A 20109-nucleotide genomic window follows, 5' to 3' on the forward strand; every position below is an offset into this window, starting at 1 on the left:
CTGCCCTGGTGGGATTTGAATCCATTTCCCCAGAGCATTAGCCCAGGTTCTGAATTATTAGTCCAGTGACATTACCGGTACTCTATCCGACCAAAAAAAATGCTGGAAATGCTCAGCAGGTCAGGCAGATGCTGATCCTTTTCAAGCATTGAATAATCATTTCTCATCACTTTATCCAGCACCCCAACCCCTGACAGCAGTGATTTTAATGTTTTAAGATACAAGATTGAAACTGAGTATTTTGTGGAATAGTAAAGGCATGATGGGCTGAATAGTTTCCTTCTGTGTTGTATCGTACTGCAGTATTTCAGTGGCAGATGTGCAGGATATAGCTGAAGGTGAATAATAATGTTTTGGGCTTCTATTGCCTGTACTGCTCATTTGTCCCTTGAATCTCATTTTCTTTTGAACAGTACTGCTTTTGTGGAAAGTTGGAAGATCTTTAGTTCCTCATTTGATAGGTGGGATGGTATCAGGAAATACCAGGTTGCAACTTAACCAAATGACTGTAGAGAGCTATTGCCACATATTCTGTGAATCCTGCTGCTATGTTTAAAGTTTTACGCTGTTTAGCAATATTGTGTTTCGAGTTTTGTAACCAGCATTAAATTAAAAATAGTATTGCTCTCTGACTAGAGGAAGTTGTGCAAACTGGGGAATTAACATGATTAATTGTATTGGACTTGCCTCCTAACCATCAGAGACTAAGAGGATAATGCAGTTCAGTTACACAAGACTATACCAGCAACCTCTGAGCTGGAACAGGATTGTATATTAAGAGTACAAACACTTTAATTGCCTCTTTTACAAAGCATGTTTGCAATGGTTTTATTTTCCATCCTGTTTCCTCCACAAGGGTGAAGGTATTCATTTGTGTCTTGCTCTCTGGGTGCTCAAAATCCTCCCCTGCTTCACCCAGTTGATCATTTTTTTCCCCAAAATATACTTATTCATTAAAATTTTTAAAAGTACATTTACGAAACATTTCAACTTGAAAATTAGAGAGTGCGATAAAATTCAACTTGCCTTCTCGTAATGTAAGAGTAAGGGTGTATTCAATCTGCTTCAGGGTGCAGGAGCTTATCAGGTTCCAGGGAAGAGGAAGAGGCATCATGTTGTGGAGGAGGAGGAGGAGGAGGGGCATCGAATTGTTGGGGAGGGGGCTGGGGAGAGGAGGAGGGGCATCACATTGTGGGGGAGGGCTGTGGGGAGGAGGAGGAGGGTGGTCCCAGCCAAGATCAATACTGCCCTCATGATGTCTACAACCAGGAACCCTGTCCTTTCACTGCTCCGTTATTAGCCCAGGGCAATTGTGGGTGATCTCTCAGTGCCCAGGTCAGGGACTGAGACTGGTGATCCATTGACTCAACAATACTGACCTACTGGGTTAATGGGTTTAGGAAAGGTTTCATTAGTTTCTACATAATATCTATTGAGAGAATTTTAATGGGGTTTTCTCTTTTCCATCCCTTTGGGTGAAGAAGGTGCCTGTTGTTTTGAATCAGTTCTCTTGTCCCTGGTCCAGTCTCTAAGTTTATACCAAGCGCCCCTCCCTGCCCAACCGCTTATAAGTGGTTTACACAAAGTGTTTGGCCACAAGCCAAGGATTTTCAGCCAATTCTGTTGCCGCCTTCAGTCATTCTTGGGCATTGCCCTGACCCTGGCACACAGTGCAGTTGACCATCTAGAGGAGCGGTGCCATTTTGTATTGTAGTAGAATAGTGCTGGACACACAAGGCTGATATCAGCTGAAAACATATATCTTAAGTTTTAGAAAAACTGATGGAACAGTCTTTCCATCAGGTAGCTTTCTACCTGTAGCTAATTCTACAGTCAGAGAATTCAGAAGAAGCTTCTTTACCCAAAAGGTGGTGAGAATGTGCCACTCCCTACCACCGGGAGTGCCTTTTGTTTTATTGGTTCATCGGATTTGGGTGTCACTGGCATTTATTGCCCATCCCTAATTGCCCTTGATCAGACGACATTGAAGAGTCAACCATTTTGTTATAAGTCTGGAGTCACATGTAGGTCAGACCAGGTAAGGATGGCACATTTCCTTCATAAAGGACATTAGTGAACCAGATGAGTTTTTCCTGACAATTGGCAATGGTCTTGTGGTCATCTTCAGACTTTGGAATCCAGATTTTTTTAATTCAAATTTTACCGGCTGCTGTGGTGGGATTTGAACTTGTGTCCCCAGAGCATTACCCTGGGTCTCTGGATTACTAGCCTAGTGATAATACCACCAGCTCCCCTAATTGTCTAGCTTCTTAAATACATCACTACTAGTGTGTGAGGGTGTCCTGGGTTACAATGGTAGATTTAAACGAGAAAAGATGGGAGGAGACTTGAGTGGAGCCTAAATACCAGCTTGAATCGGTTGGGCTGAATAGCCTGTTTCTCTGCCGCATGTAATGCACCAACAAGCCAAGCGACTAACTGAAATTGGGAGTCCAGTTCACTTGGTCAAAGAGCTTTTTATATTGGCTTATCCGCTCAATTGAAACATCTCGCCCTTTGATAGAGAAAACTCTGTTGCCCTCCTAGCAAAGCCTGTGGGCAAGGGGAGGCGGTAGCTTAGTGCTAATGTCACTGGACTAGTAATCCAGAGGTCCAGACTAATACTTTGGGGGCAGGGGTTCAAATCCCATCATGGCTGCTGATGGAATTTAAATTCAATTAAAAGCTGGTGAACATGAAACCATTTCCAATTGTTGTAAAAACCCAACTGGTTCTAATGTCCTTCGCTTCCTTTAAATCTGCCACCCTTACCTGGCCTACATGTGACTGTAGCCAGCCACTCAGTTGTATCAATCCACGACAGGAAAGTCAGTCAGGAATAAAACCGGATGGACCACCCAACATCCATCTAAACAACAGCAAAGTCCTCCTTATTAACACCTGGGGGTGTTTCCCAACATTGGGAGAGCTTTCCCACAGACCAGTCAAGCAACAGCCTGACACTAACAAAAACAGAACTACCTGGAAAAACTCAGCAGGTCTGGCAGCATCGGCGGAGAAGAAAAGAGTTGACGTTTCGAGTCCTCATGACCCTTCGACAGAACTTGCGTTCGAGTCCAAGAAAGAGTTGAAATATAAGCTGGTTTAAGGTGTGTGTGTGGGGGGCGGAGAGAGAGAGAGAGAGAGAGAGATAGAAGTGGAGGGGGGGGGTGTGGTTGTAGGGACAAACAAGCAGTGATAGAAGCAGATCATCAAAAGATGTCAACGACAATAGAACAAAAGAACACATAGGTGTTAAAGTTGGTGATATTATCTAAACGAATGTGCTAATTAAGAATGGATGGTCGGGCACTCAAGGTATAGCTCTAGTGGGGGTGGGGAGAGCATAAAAGATTTTTTAAAAATTTTTTTAAAAATAATGGAAATAGGTGGGAAAAGGAAAATCTATATAATTTATTGGGAAAAAAAGGAAGGGGGAAACAGAAAGGGGGTGGGGATGGGGGAGGGAGCTCACGACCTAAAGTTGTTGAATTCAATATTCAGTCAGGAAGGCTGTAAAGTGCCTAGTCGGAAGATGAGGTGTTGTTCCTCCAGTTTGCGTTGGGCTTCACTGGAACAATGCAGCAAGCCAAGGACAGACATGTGGGCAAGAGAGCAGGGTAGAGTCTTAAAATGGCAAGCGACAGGGAGGTTTGGGTCATTTCTGCGGACAGACCACAGGTGTTCTGCAAAGCGGTCGCCCAGTTTGCGTTTGGTCTCTCCAATGTAGAGGAGACCACATTGGGAGCAACAAATGCAGTAGACTAAGTTGGGGGAAATGCAAGTGAAATGCTGCTTCACTTGAAAGGAGTGTTTGGGTCCTTGGACGGTGAGGAGAGAGGAAGTGAAGGGGCAGGTTTTGCGTGGGCATGGGGAGGTGCCATAGGAGGGGGTTGAGGAGTAGGGGGTGATGGAGGAGTGGACCAGGGTGTCCCAGAGGGAGCGATCCCTACGGAATGCCGATAGCGGGGGTGAAGGGAAGATGTGTTTGGTGGTGGCATCATGGTGGAGTTGGTGGAAATGGCGGAGGATGATCCTTTGAATGCGGAGGCTGGTGGGGTGATAAGTGAGGACAAGGGGGACCTTATCATGTTTCTGGGAGGGAGGAGAAGGCGTGAGGGCGGATGCGCGGGAGATGGGCCGGACATGGTTGAGGGCCCTGTCAACGACCGTGGGTGGAAACCTCGGTTAAGGAAGAAGGAGGACATGTCAGAGGAACTGTTTTTGCAACGACCGTGGGTGGAAAACCTCAGTTAAGGAAGAAGGAGGACATGTCAGAGGAACTGTTTTTGCAACGACCGTGGGTGGAAAACCTCGGTTAAGGAAGAAGGAGGACATGTCAGAGGACATGACAGCCTGACACTGTCATACTCGCGGAATCATACCTTACAGACAGTGTCCGGAACACCACCACCTGTCTCACCGGCCGGACAGACCCAGCAGAGGTGGCGACAGTGGTATACGGCCAGGAGGGGCAGAATTGTACTCAAACACAACCTGTAACCTCAGGGCCCAGCATATCCCCCACTCTACCATTACCACCAAACCAGGGGATCAATCCTGGTTCAATTGAGGGTTCAGGAGGGCATGCCAGGAGCAGCACCAGACATACCTAAAAATGAGGTATTAACCTGGTGAAGCTATAACACAGGACTACTTGCGTGCCAAACAGCATAAGCAACAAGTGATAGACAGAGCTAAGTGATCCCACAATCAGATCTAAGCTCTGCAGTCCTGCCACATCCAGTCGTGAATGGTGGTGGACAATTAAACAACTCACTGGCGGAGGAGGCTCCACAAATCCCATCCTTCATGATAGGTGAGCCCAGCACATCAGTGCAAAAGATAAGGCTGAAGCATTTGCTACAATCTTCAGCCATAAGTGCCGAGTGGATGATCCATCTCGGCCTCCACCAGAGGTCCCCAGCATCACAGATGCCAGTCTTCAGCCAATTCGATTCACTCCACGTGATACCAAGAAATGGCTAAAGGCACTGGATAGTGCAAAGGCTATGGGTCCTGGCAATATTCCGACAATAGTACTGAAGATTTGTGCTCCAGAATTTGCCACGCCCCTAGCCAAGTTGTTCCACTACAGCTACAATACTGGCATCTACCCAGCTATGTGGAAAATTGCCCAGGTATGTCCTGTACACACATATCAGGCCAAATCCAACCCAGCCAATTACTGCCCATCAGTCTACTCTCGATCATCAGCCAAGTAATGAAAGGGATCATCAACAGTACTATCAAACAGTACTTGCTCAGCAATAACCTGCTCACTAACACTCAGTTTGGGTTTCTCAAGGGTCACTCAGCTCCTGACCTCATTACAGCCTTGGTTCAAACATGGATAAAAGAGCTGAACTCGTGAGGTGAGAGTGACTGCCCTTGACATCAAGGCAGCAATTGATTGAGTGTGGCAGCAAGGAGAGCCCTAGCAAAACAGTCCGTGGGAATCAGGGGGAAGACTCTCTGCTGGTTGGATTCATACCTAGCACAAAGGAAGATGGCTGTGGTTGTTGGGGGTCAGTTATCTCACTGCAGGAGTTCCTCAGGGTAGTGTCATCAACCCAACTGTCTTCAGCTGCTTCATCAGTGAACTTCCTTTCATCATAAGGTCAGAAGTGGGGGGATGTTCACTGATGATTGCACAATGTTCAGCACCATTCGCAGCTCCTCAGATACTGACCAAATGCAGCAAGACCTGGACAATATCCAGGCTTAGACAGACAAGTGGCAAGTAACATTCGTGCCACACAAGTGTCAGGCAATGACCATCTACCAACAAGAGAGAACCTAACCATCACCCCTTGACATTCAATGGCATTACCATCACTGACTCCCCCACTATCAACACCCTGGGGGTTACCATTGACCAGAAAATGAACTGGACTAGCCATATAAATACAGTGGCTACAAGAGAAGGTCAGAGGCTAGTAATCATGTGACGAGTAACTCACCTCCTGACTCCCCAAAGCCTGTCCACCATCTACAAGGCACAAGTCAGGAGTGTGATGGAATACTCTCCAGTTGCCTGGATGAGTGCACAACACTCCCACAACACTCAAGAAGCTCGACACCATCCGGGACAAAGCAGCCTGCTTGATTCGCATACCATCCACAAACATTCACTCCCTCCACACTGCACAGTGACAGCAGTGTGCACCATCTACAAGATGCACTGCAGCAACTCACCAAGGCTCTTTTGACAGCACCTTCCAAACCCGTGACCTTTACCATCTAGAAGGGGAAGGGCAGCAGGTATATGGGAACACTGGCACCTGGAAGTTCCCCTCCAAGCCACTTGCCATCCTGACTTGGAAATATATCACCGTTCCTTCACTGTCGCTGGGTCAAAGTCCTGGAACTCCCTCCCTAACAGCACTGTGGGTGTACCTACACCAGATGGACTGCAGTGGCTCAAGAAGGCAGCTCACCACCACCTTCAAGAGCAATTAGGGATGGGCAATAAATGCTGGCCCAGCCAGCGAAGCCCACATCCTGTGAAATAAATTAGAACAGAAGTTGAAGCAGAAGTGGAGAGCCACTGTAATTACAAGTAGTGGTATTAAGGGTCTTAAGGTCCTACCAAAGGGTTAATTCACCACCGTTCTCCCTCTCTGACCTTTCTGACCTTGGCCTACTACAGTGGTCCAATGAAGCTCGAGGAACAGCTCTTCATTTTTCAACTGGGCCTTCCCAACACAACATTGAGTTCAATGATTTTAGATCATAACCTCCACGCCGCTTTGCTTGTTTCATTGCATTTTTCTCTATAGTTTCCTTGACTTATTGTTCAGGCAGCACTGTTGTTCCATTCGCTCCTCCTCTAAACACATCTTTGTTTCTTGTTCCATTACCACTCCCTTTGGCTTTGCACCATGAACCTTTGTTATTTAACCTCCCCCTGCCCTTCACCCTAATAACAGACCTTTCCCTTTAGTGCTCCCCTCCCCCCATCCCCTTTCACTTGCTGAAAATCTGTTACTTTTCTCACTTTTCCTAGTTCCAGTGAAATGTCACAGACCTGAAACTATAACTGTTTCTCCCTCCACAGATCCTGTTTGACCTTCTCTGTGTTTCCGGCATTGTCTATTTTTATTGTAGGTTTTTAAAATTTTTATTCATTCACGGGATGTGGCCAGAATTTATTGTCCATCCCTAATTGCTCTTGAAGGTGGTAGTGAGCTGCCTTCTTGAATGGCAGCAGTCCCTGTGGTGTAGGTACACCCACTGTGCTGTTAGGGAGGGAGTTCCAGGATTTTGACCCAGTGACAGCAAAGGAACAGCGATATATTTCCAAGTCAGAATGTTGAGTGATTTGGAGGGGAACTTTCAGGTGGTGGTGTTCCCATCTATCTGCTGCCCTTGTCCTTCTAGATGGTAGAGGTCATGAGTTTGGCAGTCCAGCTGAAGGAGGCTTGGTGAATTCCTGCAGTGCATCTTGTAGATGGTACACACTGCTGCCACTGTGTGTCGGTGATAGAGGGAGTGAATGTTTGTGGATGGGGTGCCAATCAAGCAGGCTGCTTTGTCCTGGAAGGTGTCAAGCTTCTTGAGTGTTGTAGGAGCTGCACTCTTCCAGGCAAGTGGAGAGTATTCCATCACACTCCTGACTTGTGCCTTGTAGATGGTGGACAGGCTTTGGGGGGTCAGGAGGTGAGTTACTCGCTGCAGGATTCCCAGCCTCTGACCTGCTCTTGTAGCCACAGTATTTATATGGCTGGTCCGGTTCAGTTTCTGGTCAATGGTTACCCCAGGATGTTGATTTCCAGCATATGCAGCTTTAACATTGTACTCCTATGATAGGCTGATGGTAGTTTCCATATTCTGCATTAGAAGTGAAGAAGCTTCTATTATGTGTTCTATCTCGAATCAACATGGGCATCTTTTTTGGTTTTGTGACCTGCATTTCTCCTGCTTCGAGTATGAATCTAATAGAACAAGATTAAGAAATGATAGTATTTTCTCTCTTTCCTAATAGAGCTGACATTGCACTCATTGGATTGGCTGTGATGGGCCAAAACTTGATTTTGAACATGAATGATCATGGCTTTGTGGTAAGTGTGACCTGAATGATGATTCACCTGAGTTTGCTGTGAATAGCACCTTGCTGGGTACCCACTGGCTGCTGGGACAACAGTGACTGGACTGCAAATGTTAGTCACTGAATGCGACGTGACCTGTGCCTCTGGTGACGGGCTGTAAAATTGGAAATTGGCTTGTGTTCTTCCTTCCGACTTTGTCTACTTATCCGTGCTCCTGTATAAATCAGCAGAACCTGGCTGGGAAACAGGCCGCTCTGACTATCAGCAGATAAGTGGGTTGTGTTAAATCTGTTTGTGGGAGTTGATCTGGGTCTCTAGCTCTCTCTCCAACAACAAAATAGCTTAATTTGTCTCCGTTCTTCCCAAAGGCTCTCCGTACTCTTGTGGGTTCCTTTTTTTTTGAATAAATGTGGTTTTCCTGATGAATTTCTCTGCTTGAAGGAAGGAGAGGAATTGTGTGAACAAGAGCTTCATGATTATAGGTTCTTACTCACCGTGAACAGGATTGTAAGTCGCTGAGATTTATTGCTCCTGAGGCCTCCCATCAGAGGCAGATGCCGATAAATCCCATTGGTCCAAGCTGGATCCAGACGCAGGGTTGAGGTGAATGGGAAGGCTGTTGACCTGTACGTTATCTTATTCCCTATAATCCCTCACCGCCAAAATGCTCCTGTGAAATTAGTTTAATGTCATGACGATGATGCAGGTTTCATCCGTGTTTATTCCAACACCAGAGGTGATGGCGTAGTGGTATTTGTCACTGGGCTGGAAACCCAGGGGTAATGTTCTGGGCACCTGGGTTCGAATCCCGCCACGACAGGGGAATTTGAATCCAATAAAAATCTGGAGTTAAAAGTCTGATGAAACCATCGTCGTAAAAACCCATCTCGTTCACTAACGTCCTTTTTAGGGAAGGGAATCTGCCATCCTTACCTGATCTAGCCTACCTGTGACTCCAGACCCACAGCAATGTGGTGGACTCTGAAATGCCCTCTGAACAAGGGCAGTTAGGGATGGGCAATAAATGCCGGTCCAGCCAGCGACACCCACATCCCATGGGTGGATTTTTTTAAAAGTGAGGTGGCTGTACAGGGTTGTAATAATGATGCAGCGTTGAAGAAAGTTGACTCTCTGTTTCTGCTGTAGGTCTGTGCCTTCAACAGGACTGTTTCCAAAGTGGACAGTTTCCTGGAAAATGAGGCCAAAGGGACCAAAGTGATTGGTGCTCACAGTCTGAAGGAGATGGTTTGCAAGTTGAAGACTCCTCGGCGTATTGTCCTGCTGGTCAAGGCTGGCCAGGCTGTTGATGACTTCATCCAGAAGCTGGTTTGTTGACTCTTGCAGCTTGTTCCAAGTTTCTGTTGTAGGATTCCTTTACAGAGTCCGAAGGAGACCCACAGAAGGAGAACTGTCTGCTTGAGTCAGGGCTGAACAAAGTAAAAAGGGAAAGGCTTTTTTTGACTATCTTAAGGGATATGTATGTGGGATACAGGGGTGGCCAGGTTACCTACCCTCCTACAAAAACACACACCCTTTCCTTCTTATTTTCAACCCCATAAGGATCAACTCCCTTCTTCGGCTCTGCCCCTCCTGGGTCCCTGTTGGTTGATGTGGCCTTTTATTCCTGTCCTGAAAGTCGAGGTGCAGACTTCTGCAAGCTCCCTGCTCGCTTCATCTCCCCACCTATAGATAAGCAGAAGTGGTGATGTTACTGGACTAGTAACTCAGAGGCCTGGACTAATGCTTTGGAGCCATGGGTTCAAATCTCACCACTGCACCTGGGAGAGTCTTAAATTCAATTAATTAATATGGACTAAAATGCTAGGCTTAATAACGATCGTGAATCTACAGTGCGGTTTGCCAATGACCTGCAAGGGAGGATATTTCCAACCTTAGCCGGCCTCATGACTCCAGACCCACAGCAATGTGGTTGACTCTTAACTGACCTCTGAAATGACCGCCTACTCGAATCAGACTGCGACAGCAGATAAAAGGTACTGTGGGTGTACCGACACCACATGGACTGGAATGGTTCAAGAAGGTGACCCACCACCACCACCTCGAGGGTAGTTAGGGATGGGCAGCAAATCTCAGCCTTGCCAGTGACACTCACATCCCAAAAACAATTTAAAACAAAAAGTAATCCAGACACTATGGGTGTATTGGTAATGTCACCGGACCAGTAACCCAGAGGCCCAGGCAAATTCTGGGGACAAAAACAAAAATACCTGGAAAAACTCAGCAGGTCTGACAGCATCTGCGGAGACGGACACAGTTAACGTTTCGAGTCCGTTTGACTCTTCACCAGAACTAAGGAAAAATAGAAAAGTGGTGAAATATAAGCTGGTTGAAGGGGGGTGGTGGGACAAGTAGAGCTGGATAGAGGGCCAGCGATAGGTGGAGATAACCAAAAGATGTCATATTTTCTGGGGACAGGAGTTCAAATCCCTTCGTGGCAGCTGGTGGAATTTCAATTCGATTAATAAAGTCTGGAATATAAAGCTAGCCTCAGTAATGGTGCCCATGAACCTATCATCGATTGTTGTTAAAAACCCATCTTGTTCACTGATGCCCTTCAGGGAAGGAAATCTGCCATCCTTACGCGGTCTGGCCTACATGTGACTCCAGACCCACAGTAATGTCATTGACTCTTAACTGTCCTCTGAACAAGGGCAATTAGGGATGGGCAACAAATGTTGGCCTGGCCAGCGATGCCCACATCCCATGAATGAATAAAGAAACTACCAGCTACAGGATGGGTATCAGTGAGCAGCTCTGTGGAACGTCTGTACTGTGCCCCTCACACACTGACATTAAATGGTTTAGCAATGGAAAACATCGTACAGTTAGCAGAGATCCTTCATAGACCCCTTGCTGCACAAACTCCAAACTATTACTGTGATAACTGAAGATTTGGGGTAGAACATCATACCTTCTATCTAGCTTGAGCATTGTGACAGGGCTTAATGGAAGAATGTATCCATCACTCCAAATAGATGTTTTGTCTTTGTATTTATTCTTTAACCAGATATGGGCATTGCTGGTACAGCCAGCATTTCTTGCCCATCCCTAATTGCCTTTGGGCATTTGGTGTTCAACTGCCGTCTTGAACCGCTGCAGTCCATGTGGTGTAGGTACACCCACAGTGCTGTTAGGGAGGGAGTTCCAGGATTTTGACCCAGTGACAGTGAAGGAACAGTGATATATTTCCAAGTCAGGATGCTGAGCACCTTTCCAGCCGGTGGTGTTCCCATGTAACTGCTGTCAATGTCCTTCTAGATGGTAGCGGCCGTAGGTTTGGAAGGTGCTGTTTAAGGAGCCTTGGTGAGTTGCTGCAGTGTATCTTGTAGATGGTACACACACTGCTGCTACTGTGCATGGGTGGTGGAGGGAGTGAATGTTTAAGGTGGTGGATGGGGAACCAGGAAGCAAACTGCTGGCTACTACATATAAAGCTAATTGAAATCTTTCCTTCTCCCCAAACACATTACAACCATCGTATAAAAAGATTATCATACAATCTGAAAAATTGTTCCCATATTAGAGTATAGATTGTATTTTCGGAATGAGTCTCAGGTTTTCAGGTGTTCTAATATTAACCTATTTATTTGGCCGCTGGTTGATTATTTGATGTTCATCAACTACAGCTCACCCTTGATGCAAAACAATCCTAGCAACTCTGCTTTGTGCTTGAGCCTCTGTTACCACCTGCCCCTTGGGAGAACATCACTGAGTGGGTCACCATTGCTCCCTCGGGTATGAGCTACTCCAGCTGAGGCAGTGTCTGTCACCCCCTGTAACTAACGTCCTGTTTTTACAGCTATGATTCCATTTGGTTTTCCCAGTCTTCCATTTTCCATCTCCAGGCCTGCTTCAGGAGTCATTACTCCTTCGATCAGTACTTTTACCAGCCCAATGATGGGGAGCTCCCCCACTGCACTGCATCCTCACTTGGACTCTTGCACTGACTTTTACATTCGAATCCTAGAATGATGCAGCACAGAAGGAGGCCATTCGGTCCATCGTGTTTCTGCAGGCTCTTTGGTGGAGCTATCCAATTAATCTTGCCCCCCATTCTTCTCTACAGCTCTGTCAAATTTTTCCCTTCAAGTATTAGCCACTTCTCTTTATTGAAAGTTATTCTTGAATCTTTTTCCACACCCTTTCCTGATCACAACTTGCTGTGTTTCTTTTTTTTTCTGGGGGAAAAAAAAATGCTCATATCGTGGAAAGTTTACAGCACAGGAAGAGCCCACTTGGCCCATCGTGTTCTGTGCTGGCTGAAACCAAGCCACCCAGCCCAATCCCACTTTCCAGAATTTGGTCCATAGCCCTGCAGGTTCCGGTACTTAAGGTGCATATCCAGACACCTTTTCAATGAGTTGAGGGTTTTTGCCTCCGCTACCCTTTTCAGGCAGCGAGTTCCAGACCCCCAAGACCCTCTGGGTGAAAAAAGTTTACCTCATCCCCTCTTTTTAATCTTTCTACCAATCACTTGAAATCCATGTCCCCTAGTCACTGACCTCTCTGCTAAAGTAAATAGGCCCTTCCCATCCACTCTATCCAGGCCCCTCGCTATTTTGTACAGCTCGCTCGAATCTCCCCTCAGCCTCCTCTGTTCCAAGGTGAACAACCCCAGCCTATCCCATCTTTCCTCATAGCTGCAATTTTCCACTTCTGGGAACATCCTTGTAAATCTCCTCTGTGTCCACCTGGTTGTTTTTTTTTCTCTAGTCATCATAAATCTGTAGTGTCAGGTTATCAACCCTCCTGCCATTGAAACAGTTTCTCCTTTATTTATTCTATTGAAACCATCCCTGCTATTAAACCATTGTTGAGTTTTCCTCTCTCCAATTGCTTCTACAAAACCTCCTCTTAACCGCTGCTCGAAGGAGAGCCTGGCTTCTGAATCCCATTTCTTCAGGTTTTGTTTGTGGCTCTGGTTATAATGGAGAGTGCAGATTGGTTTTCTCCTCCTGATAGGTGAGTTTATCTTTTATAATTGTATTTTTTCCCCCCCTTGCTACTGGGATAACAGAATCAGTTTGTTCCTCTTTCATCAGGTTCCGCTGCTGGAAAAAGGTGACATCATCATTGATGGTGGGAACTCGGAATACAACGACACAACAGTTAGTATTGAGCCTTCCCTAGTCATTCAGTTTAATATAGAATTTTATTATCTATCTCCTGGTCGCTGTCAAGTGCAGTCTTGGGGCATTTGCAGGACGGGGAGACTGGACCAGGGGCAGAGGTATAATTCAATCCCCACTTTAATGTTGTGCCTCCTGTTCTATTCTCCATGTTTATGTCCATATTTATAATGGATTTGGCTCATGTAAACTCATCACACTGTGGTGAAACCCTCCAGTAAATGGTGCTGCAGCATCACTAGTGCCCGGAGGGTGTAATTACAGCATAACTCATTTATCTCCGCAGTCTCTGTTCTCAACTTGGATAACAATTTTAAATGGGGACAGTCGAAGCTGGCATACAAGTGTTACAAAACACTTTATACATTAAAATAACTTTATACATTAAATTTGCGCTAGTTATTGAAAGATTGTAATGAAACCCTTCCCAAATATCCAATACCATTGAGAAAAGGTTAACGGATAATCTATTGTGTTTTCCCTTGCAATAGCTTGTAACTTTGTTTTTATCCTGCGTTTGAGCTTTTATCTCCCTTTTTTAATAAACTATTGACTGATCCTGAAAACTGCACAGTTATTTTCCTGAGCGAAGGAGTTTAAGTAACATCCTAAATCTGTAGATAAGCTGTGCGAAAGCCTCAAATAGAACTTTTAATATTTAAACGTGTTCTCGTCTTTCGCCTGCACTTTTCAAGTTATACACAGCAGATCAGGGAAACGTCGCAATCTGCACTGTAAGCTGCTGTGTAAAATCCCAGAAGCTTTGGTAACTGTTGTGCTGCCCCTGGGCTTTCATTGGTGGACAAAAGGGATTCCTCGTCAGCGTGTCGAGTGCTAAGGAGGTGTGAACAATGTGCCTTACTTTTCTTCCTGATGTGTAGAGGAGATGTAAAGAAATGAAAGCCAAGGGTTTGCTGTTTGTTGGGAGCGGTGTGAGCGGTGGAGAAGACGGTGCCAGATATGGACCTTCTCTGATGCCCGGTGGTCACAAGGAGGCGTGGTATGTCAACAGCAATCTAGTCCTGATTACTGTAACTAGTCCTTTTTATTTAAAAAAAATGTAAATGAATCTTTGCAAATGATAGTATTTCTGAAGTGCTGCCCTTATATTTGGAAATAGGATTCAGAAATGAACTAATGGGGTAAATACTGATTAGTCAATGAAGTGTTCTGATATAAAATATCATCTTTAGATATTAGTTGCTTTTCTGCTTATCCCCCTGTGAATAATGTTCAGTTCAAGCAGATTCTCCAACTCCTTTTGGTTCTGTGAATCCTCACTGTCTGCTTCGGCTTCTATGAGTTCAGTGTCCATACCACGAGCTGTGTTCCTGGCTACCCTGTGGTAACTTCCTCCTTTTATTCAAGGACAGTAACCCCTCCTCTCGGCAGGACAGGCAATGGAGAAACCAGCTCTGCTTATTCACTGTGGCTGCAGTGATGGTTCTGCAGCTTCAATCACTCACTCCACGCCCCCCCGCCCCACCACCACCACCACCATTACTTCAGTGTGATTTGCTCCTGTTGTGCAAACTCCCATCCCCCCCTAATAGCCTGGAAATAGTCTGGAGTGGGGGAGACCTCCACAATGTGATTAGTTTATAAATTGCAGAGAATGGATTTCCACCCCCCCCCCCCAGTCTCCTGTCTGTGTGTGTCTCTGTGTCTGTGTGTGTGTCTGTGTGTGTGGACTAGTCCCTTGGCTGGGACTGAAAGCCCCTTCTACGGCGGTGACCGGCTGTGTTCTGGTTTGAATACTGTCAGCAGAAGCCTGCCCACTTCATGTTCTTCTGAGAATTCTACAGTTATCAGTGGGATTGTTCACGACTTTGTGAATTGTGATCCTTTGCACTCTGTGTCTCAGTAATGCTGCACTGGAGAAGCACTGAGCAGAAGGCAGATGAGAGAGGTGCTTCACCCTGGAAAGCCTCCTTTCCGAATGGGGTTGGCTGAGGAGAGAGAGAGAGAGAGAGAGAGTGAGTTGGCCATTTGCAACCTCAAATGTGATTGAAGCTGAGACCAGGAACGAGGAAAAATACACTTTTTAAAAAGTGAGATTCTGGTCCATTTACGTATTTTTATTTACAAATTATGAGAGCACCGTGTTTGACCTCAAAGAGTAAACAAAATAAGAGAACAATTCATTCCCCCGGACTAGAAAAGGAGGTTTAACGCAGCACAGTATGTTTTGGTTAATAGTGAGCAAATATGGCAATAAATGCCTGAACTTCACTGTCAAGTGCAAATGGTGATGTCCATAATGTATTATTCTGACTCATAGTGCGGGAGGGCTTTTTTTATAAGAACATTGTGCTCCTGTGCAATGATGGATGAGTGTAAAAGTTTAAATCATTAGTATTCTGACGAAGTTCATCTTTTGTAGGAGGGAATGTTTATTGTTTCATTTGTCTAATGACTTCAGTATCTTGGTGACAAGAGGCTAGTGATTTTTTTTTTTATTAAATAATTTGAGTCTTTCACTGGTTGTGTGGTGCAGTGGAGTGTGGACAGATGAGTCAGGTTTACTTCTGCTTTCCATCTGCCCTCCCCTCCTCTCAGGCCTCACATCAAGGACATCTTTCAGAGCATTGCTGCCAAGGTTGGTTCAGGCGAGGCCTGTTGTGACTGGGTAAGTCTCAATGCAGAAATCAAATGTTGCATAATATCCTTGAGCTCAGCTGTCAAACCTCTACTATCCAGAATAAAATAGCAAATGCTGGAGATGAGCACTTGGTCAGTTGGTGTCCAGTAGCGTTCAGTCTTTGGGTGAGACCATCATCAGAATATTAGCCCATCGTTCTCACCCTGACTAATCTGTTGGGTAACCTCAGAATCTGGAGCATTTGATTTATTTTTATTAAACTTTTTATTGCCCCTCTGTCATTGATATAAAGCTAATAATGTTTTGTAATTTACTTTGCAAAGCCTATTTGCCTTAATATTTGACACACGTAATTTAGTGTGTATGAACAAAACATCAACCTGTATTGAAGTCCACTTAGTGTAATATTGTGAATTTTTTGTCATCCTAGTTTTTTTAATTCTTTCATGGGATGTGGGTGTCACTGGCAAGGCCAGTATTTGTTGCCCATCCCTAATTGTCCTTGGACTGAGCGGCTTGCTAGGTCATTTCAGAGGGCAGTTAAAAGTCAACCACACTGCTTTGTGGTCTGGAGTCACATGTAGGCCAGACAAGGTAAGGACAGCAGATTTCCATCCCTAAAAAGGACATTGATGGGTTTTTACAACAATTGATAGCCATTACTGAGACTAGCTTTCAAACCCAGATTTTTATTCATTGAATTTAAATTTCAGCAGCTGCCCTGGTGGGATTTGGGCCTGGGAGCATTAGCGTGGACCTCAGGATTACTGGTCCAGTGACACCATCATTATGCCACCATCTCCCCTTAGTTTCTTCATAGCTCCAGCATTGGCTAAGAGGTTAAAGCATTAGATCATTTTGACATTGACGTTGAACATGCTTGTATTCTGTAATTACCATTTTATGTTTTTAAACAAGTTTGGGGTCTGTTTTGATTCCTCAATTTGATGAAGATTGCAGTGTTAAGGGTGCTGTTCTGCCTTATTAAATTGTCGTGGTGTCTTGTAGTTCTGTGAGCTCAGACGGCAGTAGTTCTGATCTCTGTCCTGCTTTCAGGTAGGGGATGAAGGAGCTGGTCACTTCGTCAAGATGGTGCACAACGGCATCGAGTATGGAGACATGCAGCTGATCTGTGAGGCTTATCACCTGATGAAGGACATTCTCCACATGGACCATGATGAAATGGCAAAGGTTAGCACTGTCTGCCTGTGAGGTATAGCTGTGATCCAAGGACAGTCTCCCAGTTCACTCCCTTCTGCATAATCTGGGTGCCTCCGGAACCTGGAACATTGAATTCTCCATTTGAAATGTTATCGTTTCCCCCTGGCACGGGATAAAAGCTGGAATTTCAGGTTCTGCATAACCCAATTATTTTTTTCCCTTTTATTCTTTCATGGAACATGGGTGTCGCTGGCAAGACCAGCATTTGTTGCCCATCCCTAATTATCCTTGAACTGAGTGACTTGATTTGCTGTCTCACAGAGCATTTAAGAGTCAACCACATTGCTGTGGGTCTGGAGTCACATGTAGGCCAGACCAGGTAAGGACAGCAGATTTTCTTCCCTGAAGGACACTAGTGAACCAGATGGGTTTTTACGACAGTCAGTGATGATTTCATGGTGGCCATTAGTGAGATATGTTTTTAATTCCAGATTTATTAATTGAATTTAAATTCCACTGACTGTTGTCGTGAGATGTCTCCAGAGCATCAGTCTAGGCCTCTGGATTACTAGTCCAGTGATATTACCAGTACATCACCAACCACCACCCCCCCAGCCTTCATTTGAATAGAAAATGTCCATTTCTTCTTGGGTGTCCAGAGTTATGAATAATACTATTCGTTATATAATTTGAACGAGCTATGGCACCTCAAGTGACACTGATTCCTTAGGACAGTCAGTAGAAGGCAAATCAGTGGCAAGCTGCCTTGCTTAAATTTCAAACAATGTTTGGCAGTTAACTGTCACTCACTGGTGCATTCTCCATGGCAACGCCTCCACCAAACAGAATCCACTTACCAACTAGTCAACCCACTTGCAAGAATGCCAACATGAGTGCAAGACGGAGACCTTTGGCCTGTCTCTCTCTTCAGCAATGCTGAAGTCCGGCTGTAAAATCTTTAATTTTTAACGTGGCATTTTAGAGGTTCGGCTGTAGAATTAAGTTGGTGGGTGTGGTGAAGGATCCTGATTTGTTCTCGTTTGAGCACTTGGTTATCGGTAAACGGAAAAAAGAAATTTGTACATTATTTTATTCCGCCGCAGGTATTTGAGGAATGGAACAAGACGGAGCTTGATTCGTTCCTGATTGAAATCACGGCAGATATCCTCAAATTTCGGGACCCCAGCGGGAAGCCTCTGCTGCCCCAGATCAGAGACTCTGCAGGGCAGAAGGGCACAGGGAAGTGGACTGCTATTTCTTCACTGGAATTTGGAGTTCCAGTTACACTTATTGGTAAGGAAGAGTTGGTTTGAATGCTCCACCTTTACTAAGTTTTTGTACCTGTAACTAGATTTTCTTTCTATTGAGGGTCCCATAGTTTGGAATAAAGCTTAAGCAACCTGGAAAGCAAACTTTGCAGCCTTGAAACCAAATGCTAACTACCTGTCTCTGCCGTGGGTGAATGCACCAACCTGCCCAGGCATACGGATCAGAAAGATCTCACGTCTGATCTCTTGAGCTTGGAGGGAATGGGAGTGCGTAGCTACAGTTGCCTCTGTCCCATCGGATTGTGAAAGTGGGGGGGGGGGATCAGAGAACAAAATCGACCAATGTCCCCCTCCAGATCTCTCTCCTGGGACCACCTCTGGATAGAGAGTGTGGTCATTTGGGTGAGATTAATGATTTTGATGGGTTTTTTTTCCTTCCCTACTTCTCTGTAAGGCTGAATAATTAAAGACTTGCATTTGTAAAGCGGCTTTCATCTCCAAAGTGCTTCACACCGATGATAAGCGTTTGAAGTGTGGGCTGTGTTGTAAAGTTGGAAACACAACAGCAAATTTGCGACAGTAATCTCCCACACATGGCAATCGATTGAGGGATAAATATTGGTCAGGACACTGGGGATAACTCCCCTGCTCCTCTTCAAAATAGTGTTAAGGGGTCTTTCTCTTCCATTTAGGGGAACTGGTTGCTCTCTGTTGCATCTGGAAGACAGCACCTCTGACAGTGCAGCTCTCCCTCAGTACAGCAATGCAGTGTCACCCTCAATGCACGGTGGAACTTCCTACCACAGGGAGTAGTTAAGACGAAGAGTTTGCTTTTAAGGGGAGCTCGACAAGTGCACGAGAGAGAAAAGAACAGAAGGATATTCTGATGAGGTTAGCTGAAGAGGTTTAGGAGGAGACTGATATGCAGTATAAATGTCGGCCTAGACTATTTGGTTCGGACAGCCTGTTTCTGTGCTGCAGACTCCATTTGTAATCAGAATGGTCTCTTTTTAGGTGAGGCTGTCTTTGCAAGGTGCCTGTCCTCTCTGAAAGATGAAAGGTTAATAGCTGGCAAGAGGCTAACTGGGCCTAAAACAACTAAATTCTCTGGGGATAAAGGGACATTCTTGGAAGATATCCGCAAGGTGAGATTATCGAAGGACTGCTTCAACTAAATTTTTGGCGTGTGTTGCATTTAAGTGGACACTGGTTTGAAATCTTGATGTAACTGCTGGGCGTGAAACTGGGTCTGGTTGCAACATGGTCATGGATTAAACAGACTCACCCTCGTTTATTTGGCAAGTCACTGTCGGTATAGAGATTCTGACCAACTGGCCCTTGCTCAGGTGCTGCTAAGGGTTTTCCAGGTGGTCTCTGTGTCCTGGATGGAGATGGGATCAGCTAGGGTTCCTGCTCCTGGTCGCTATGGTAACCTGCTGGAAGTGGATGTCCAATGAGGACAGGATTGAGCATGTGGTTGGAAAAGCCTGCCATTGCCCACCAGCAAACAGACAAATTGGGCAGAGTACCAGAGGATGACTGACACTGGAACTGTGCCACAGAAAGGAGTCCACAGTTCAGAGGAGAGATGAAGCGAGCGTATGGGGGTGGGGGGGGGAGAGAGAGAGAGAGAAGAGGGCATCAGATCTTTTGAGGGCTGTGCTAGACTATGGAGTGAATGATATCCAACTGCTTAAGATTTTATTTTATGTAAAATATTTTCATTTGAGTTTTATTCTGATTCCCTGCAATGCTAATTCCAGTTCCTGGTCGGAGCTGTTATGAGTGGAAGGTGCAAAAAAAACAGCCCTGGATTCAGTTAAAGGAAAATAGCACATCCGGGCTCAGATCCAGAAGTGGGACCAATTAGAGTTGCA

General features: G+C 45.4%; 1 protein-coding gene across 1 annotated transcript in view; it reads left to right on the forward strand.

Annotated features, from left to right (window-relative positions):
- Nucleotides 1–20109, forward strand: part of pgd (phosphogluconate dehydrogenase) — a 28189-nt gene that overhangs the window by 2420 nt on the left and 5660 nt on the right. Inside the window, exons 2-9 of the mRNA XM_041205812.1 lie at nucleotides 7988–8063; nucleotides 9198–9377; nucleotides 13115–13180; nucleotides 14083–14201; nucleotides 15761–15830; nucleotides 16860–16994; nucleotides 18068–18257; nucleotides 19247–19377. Coding sequence (XP_041061746.1) covers nucleotides 7988–8063; nucleotides 9198–9377; nucleotides 13115–13180; nucleotides 14083–14201; nucleotides 15761–15830; nucleotides 16860–16994; nucleotides 18068–18257; nucleotides 19247–19377 — 967 coding nt within the window. The remainder of the gene's footprint in view (nucleotides 1–7987; nucleotides 8064–9197; nucleotides 9378–13114; nucleotides 13181–14082; nucleotides 14202–15760; nucleotides 15831–16859; nucleotides 16995–18067; nucleotides 18258–19246; nucleotides 19378–20109) is intronic.

This window comes from Carcharodon carcharias, chromosome 15 (genome assembly GCF_017639515.1).
Source record: "Carcharodon carcharias isolate sCarCar2 chromosome 15, sCarCar2.pri, whole genome shotgun sequence".
NCBI lineage: Eukaryota > Metazoa > Chordata > Chondrichthyes > Lamniformes > Lamnidae > Carcharodon > Carcharodon carcharias.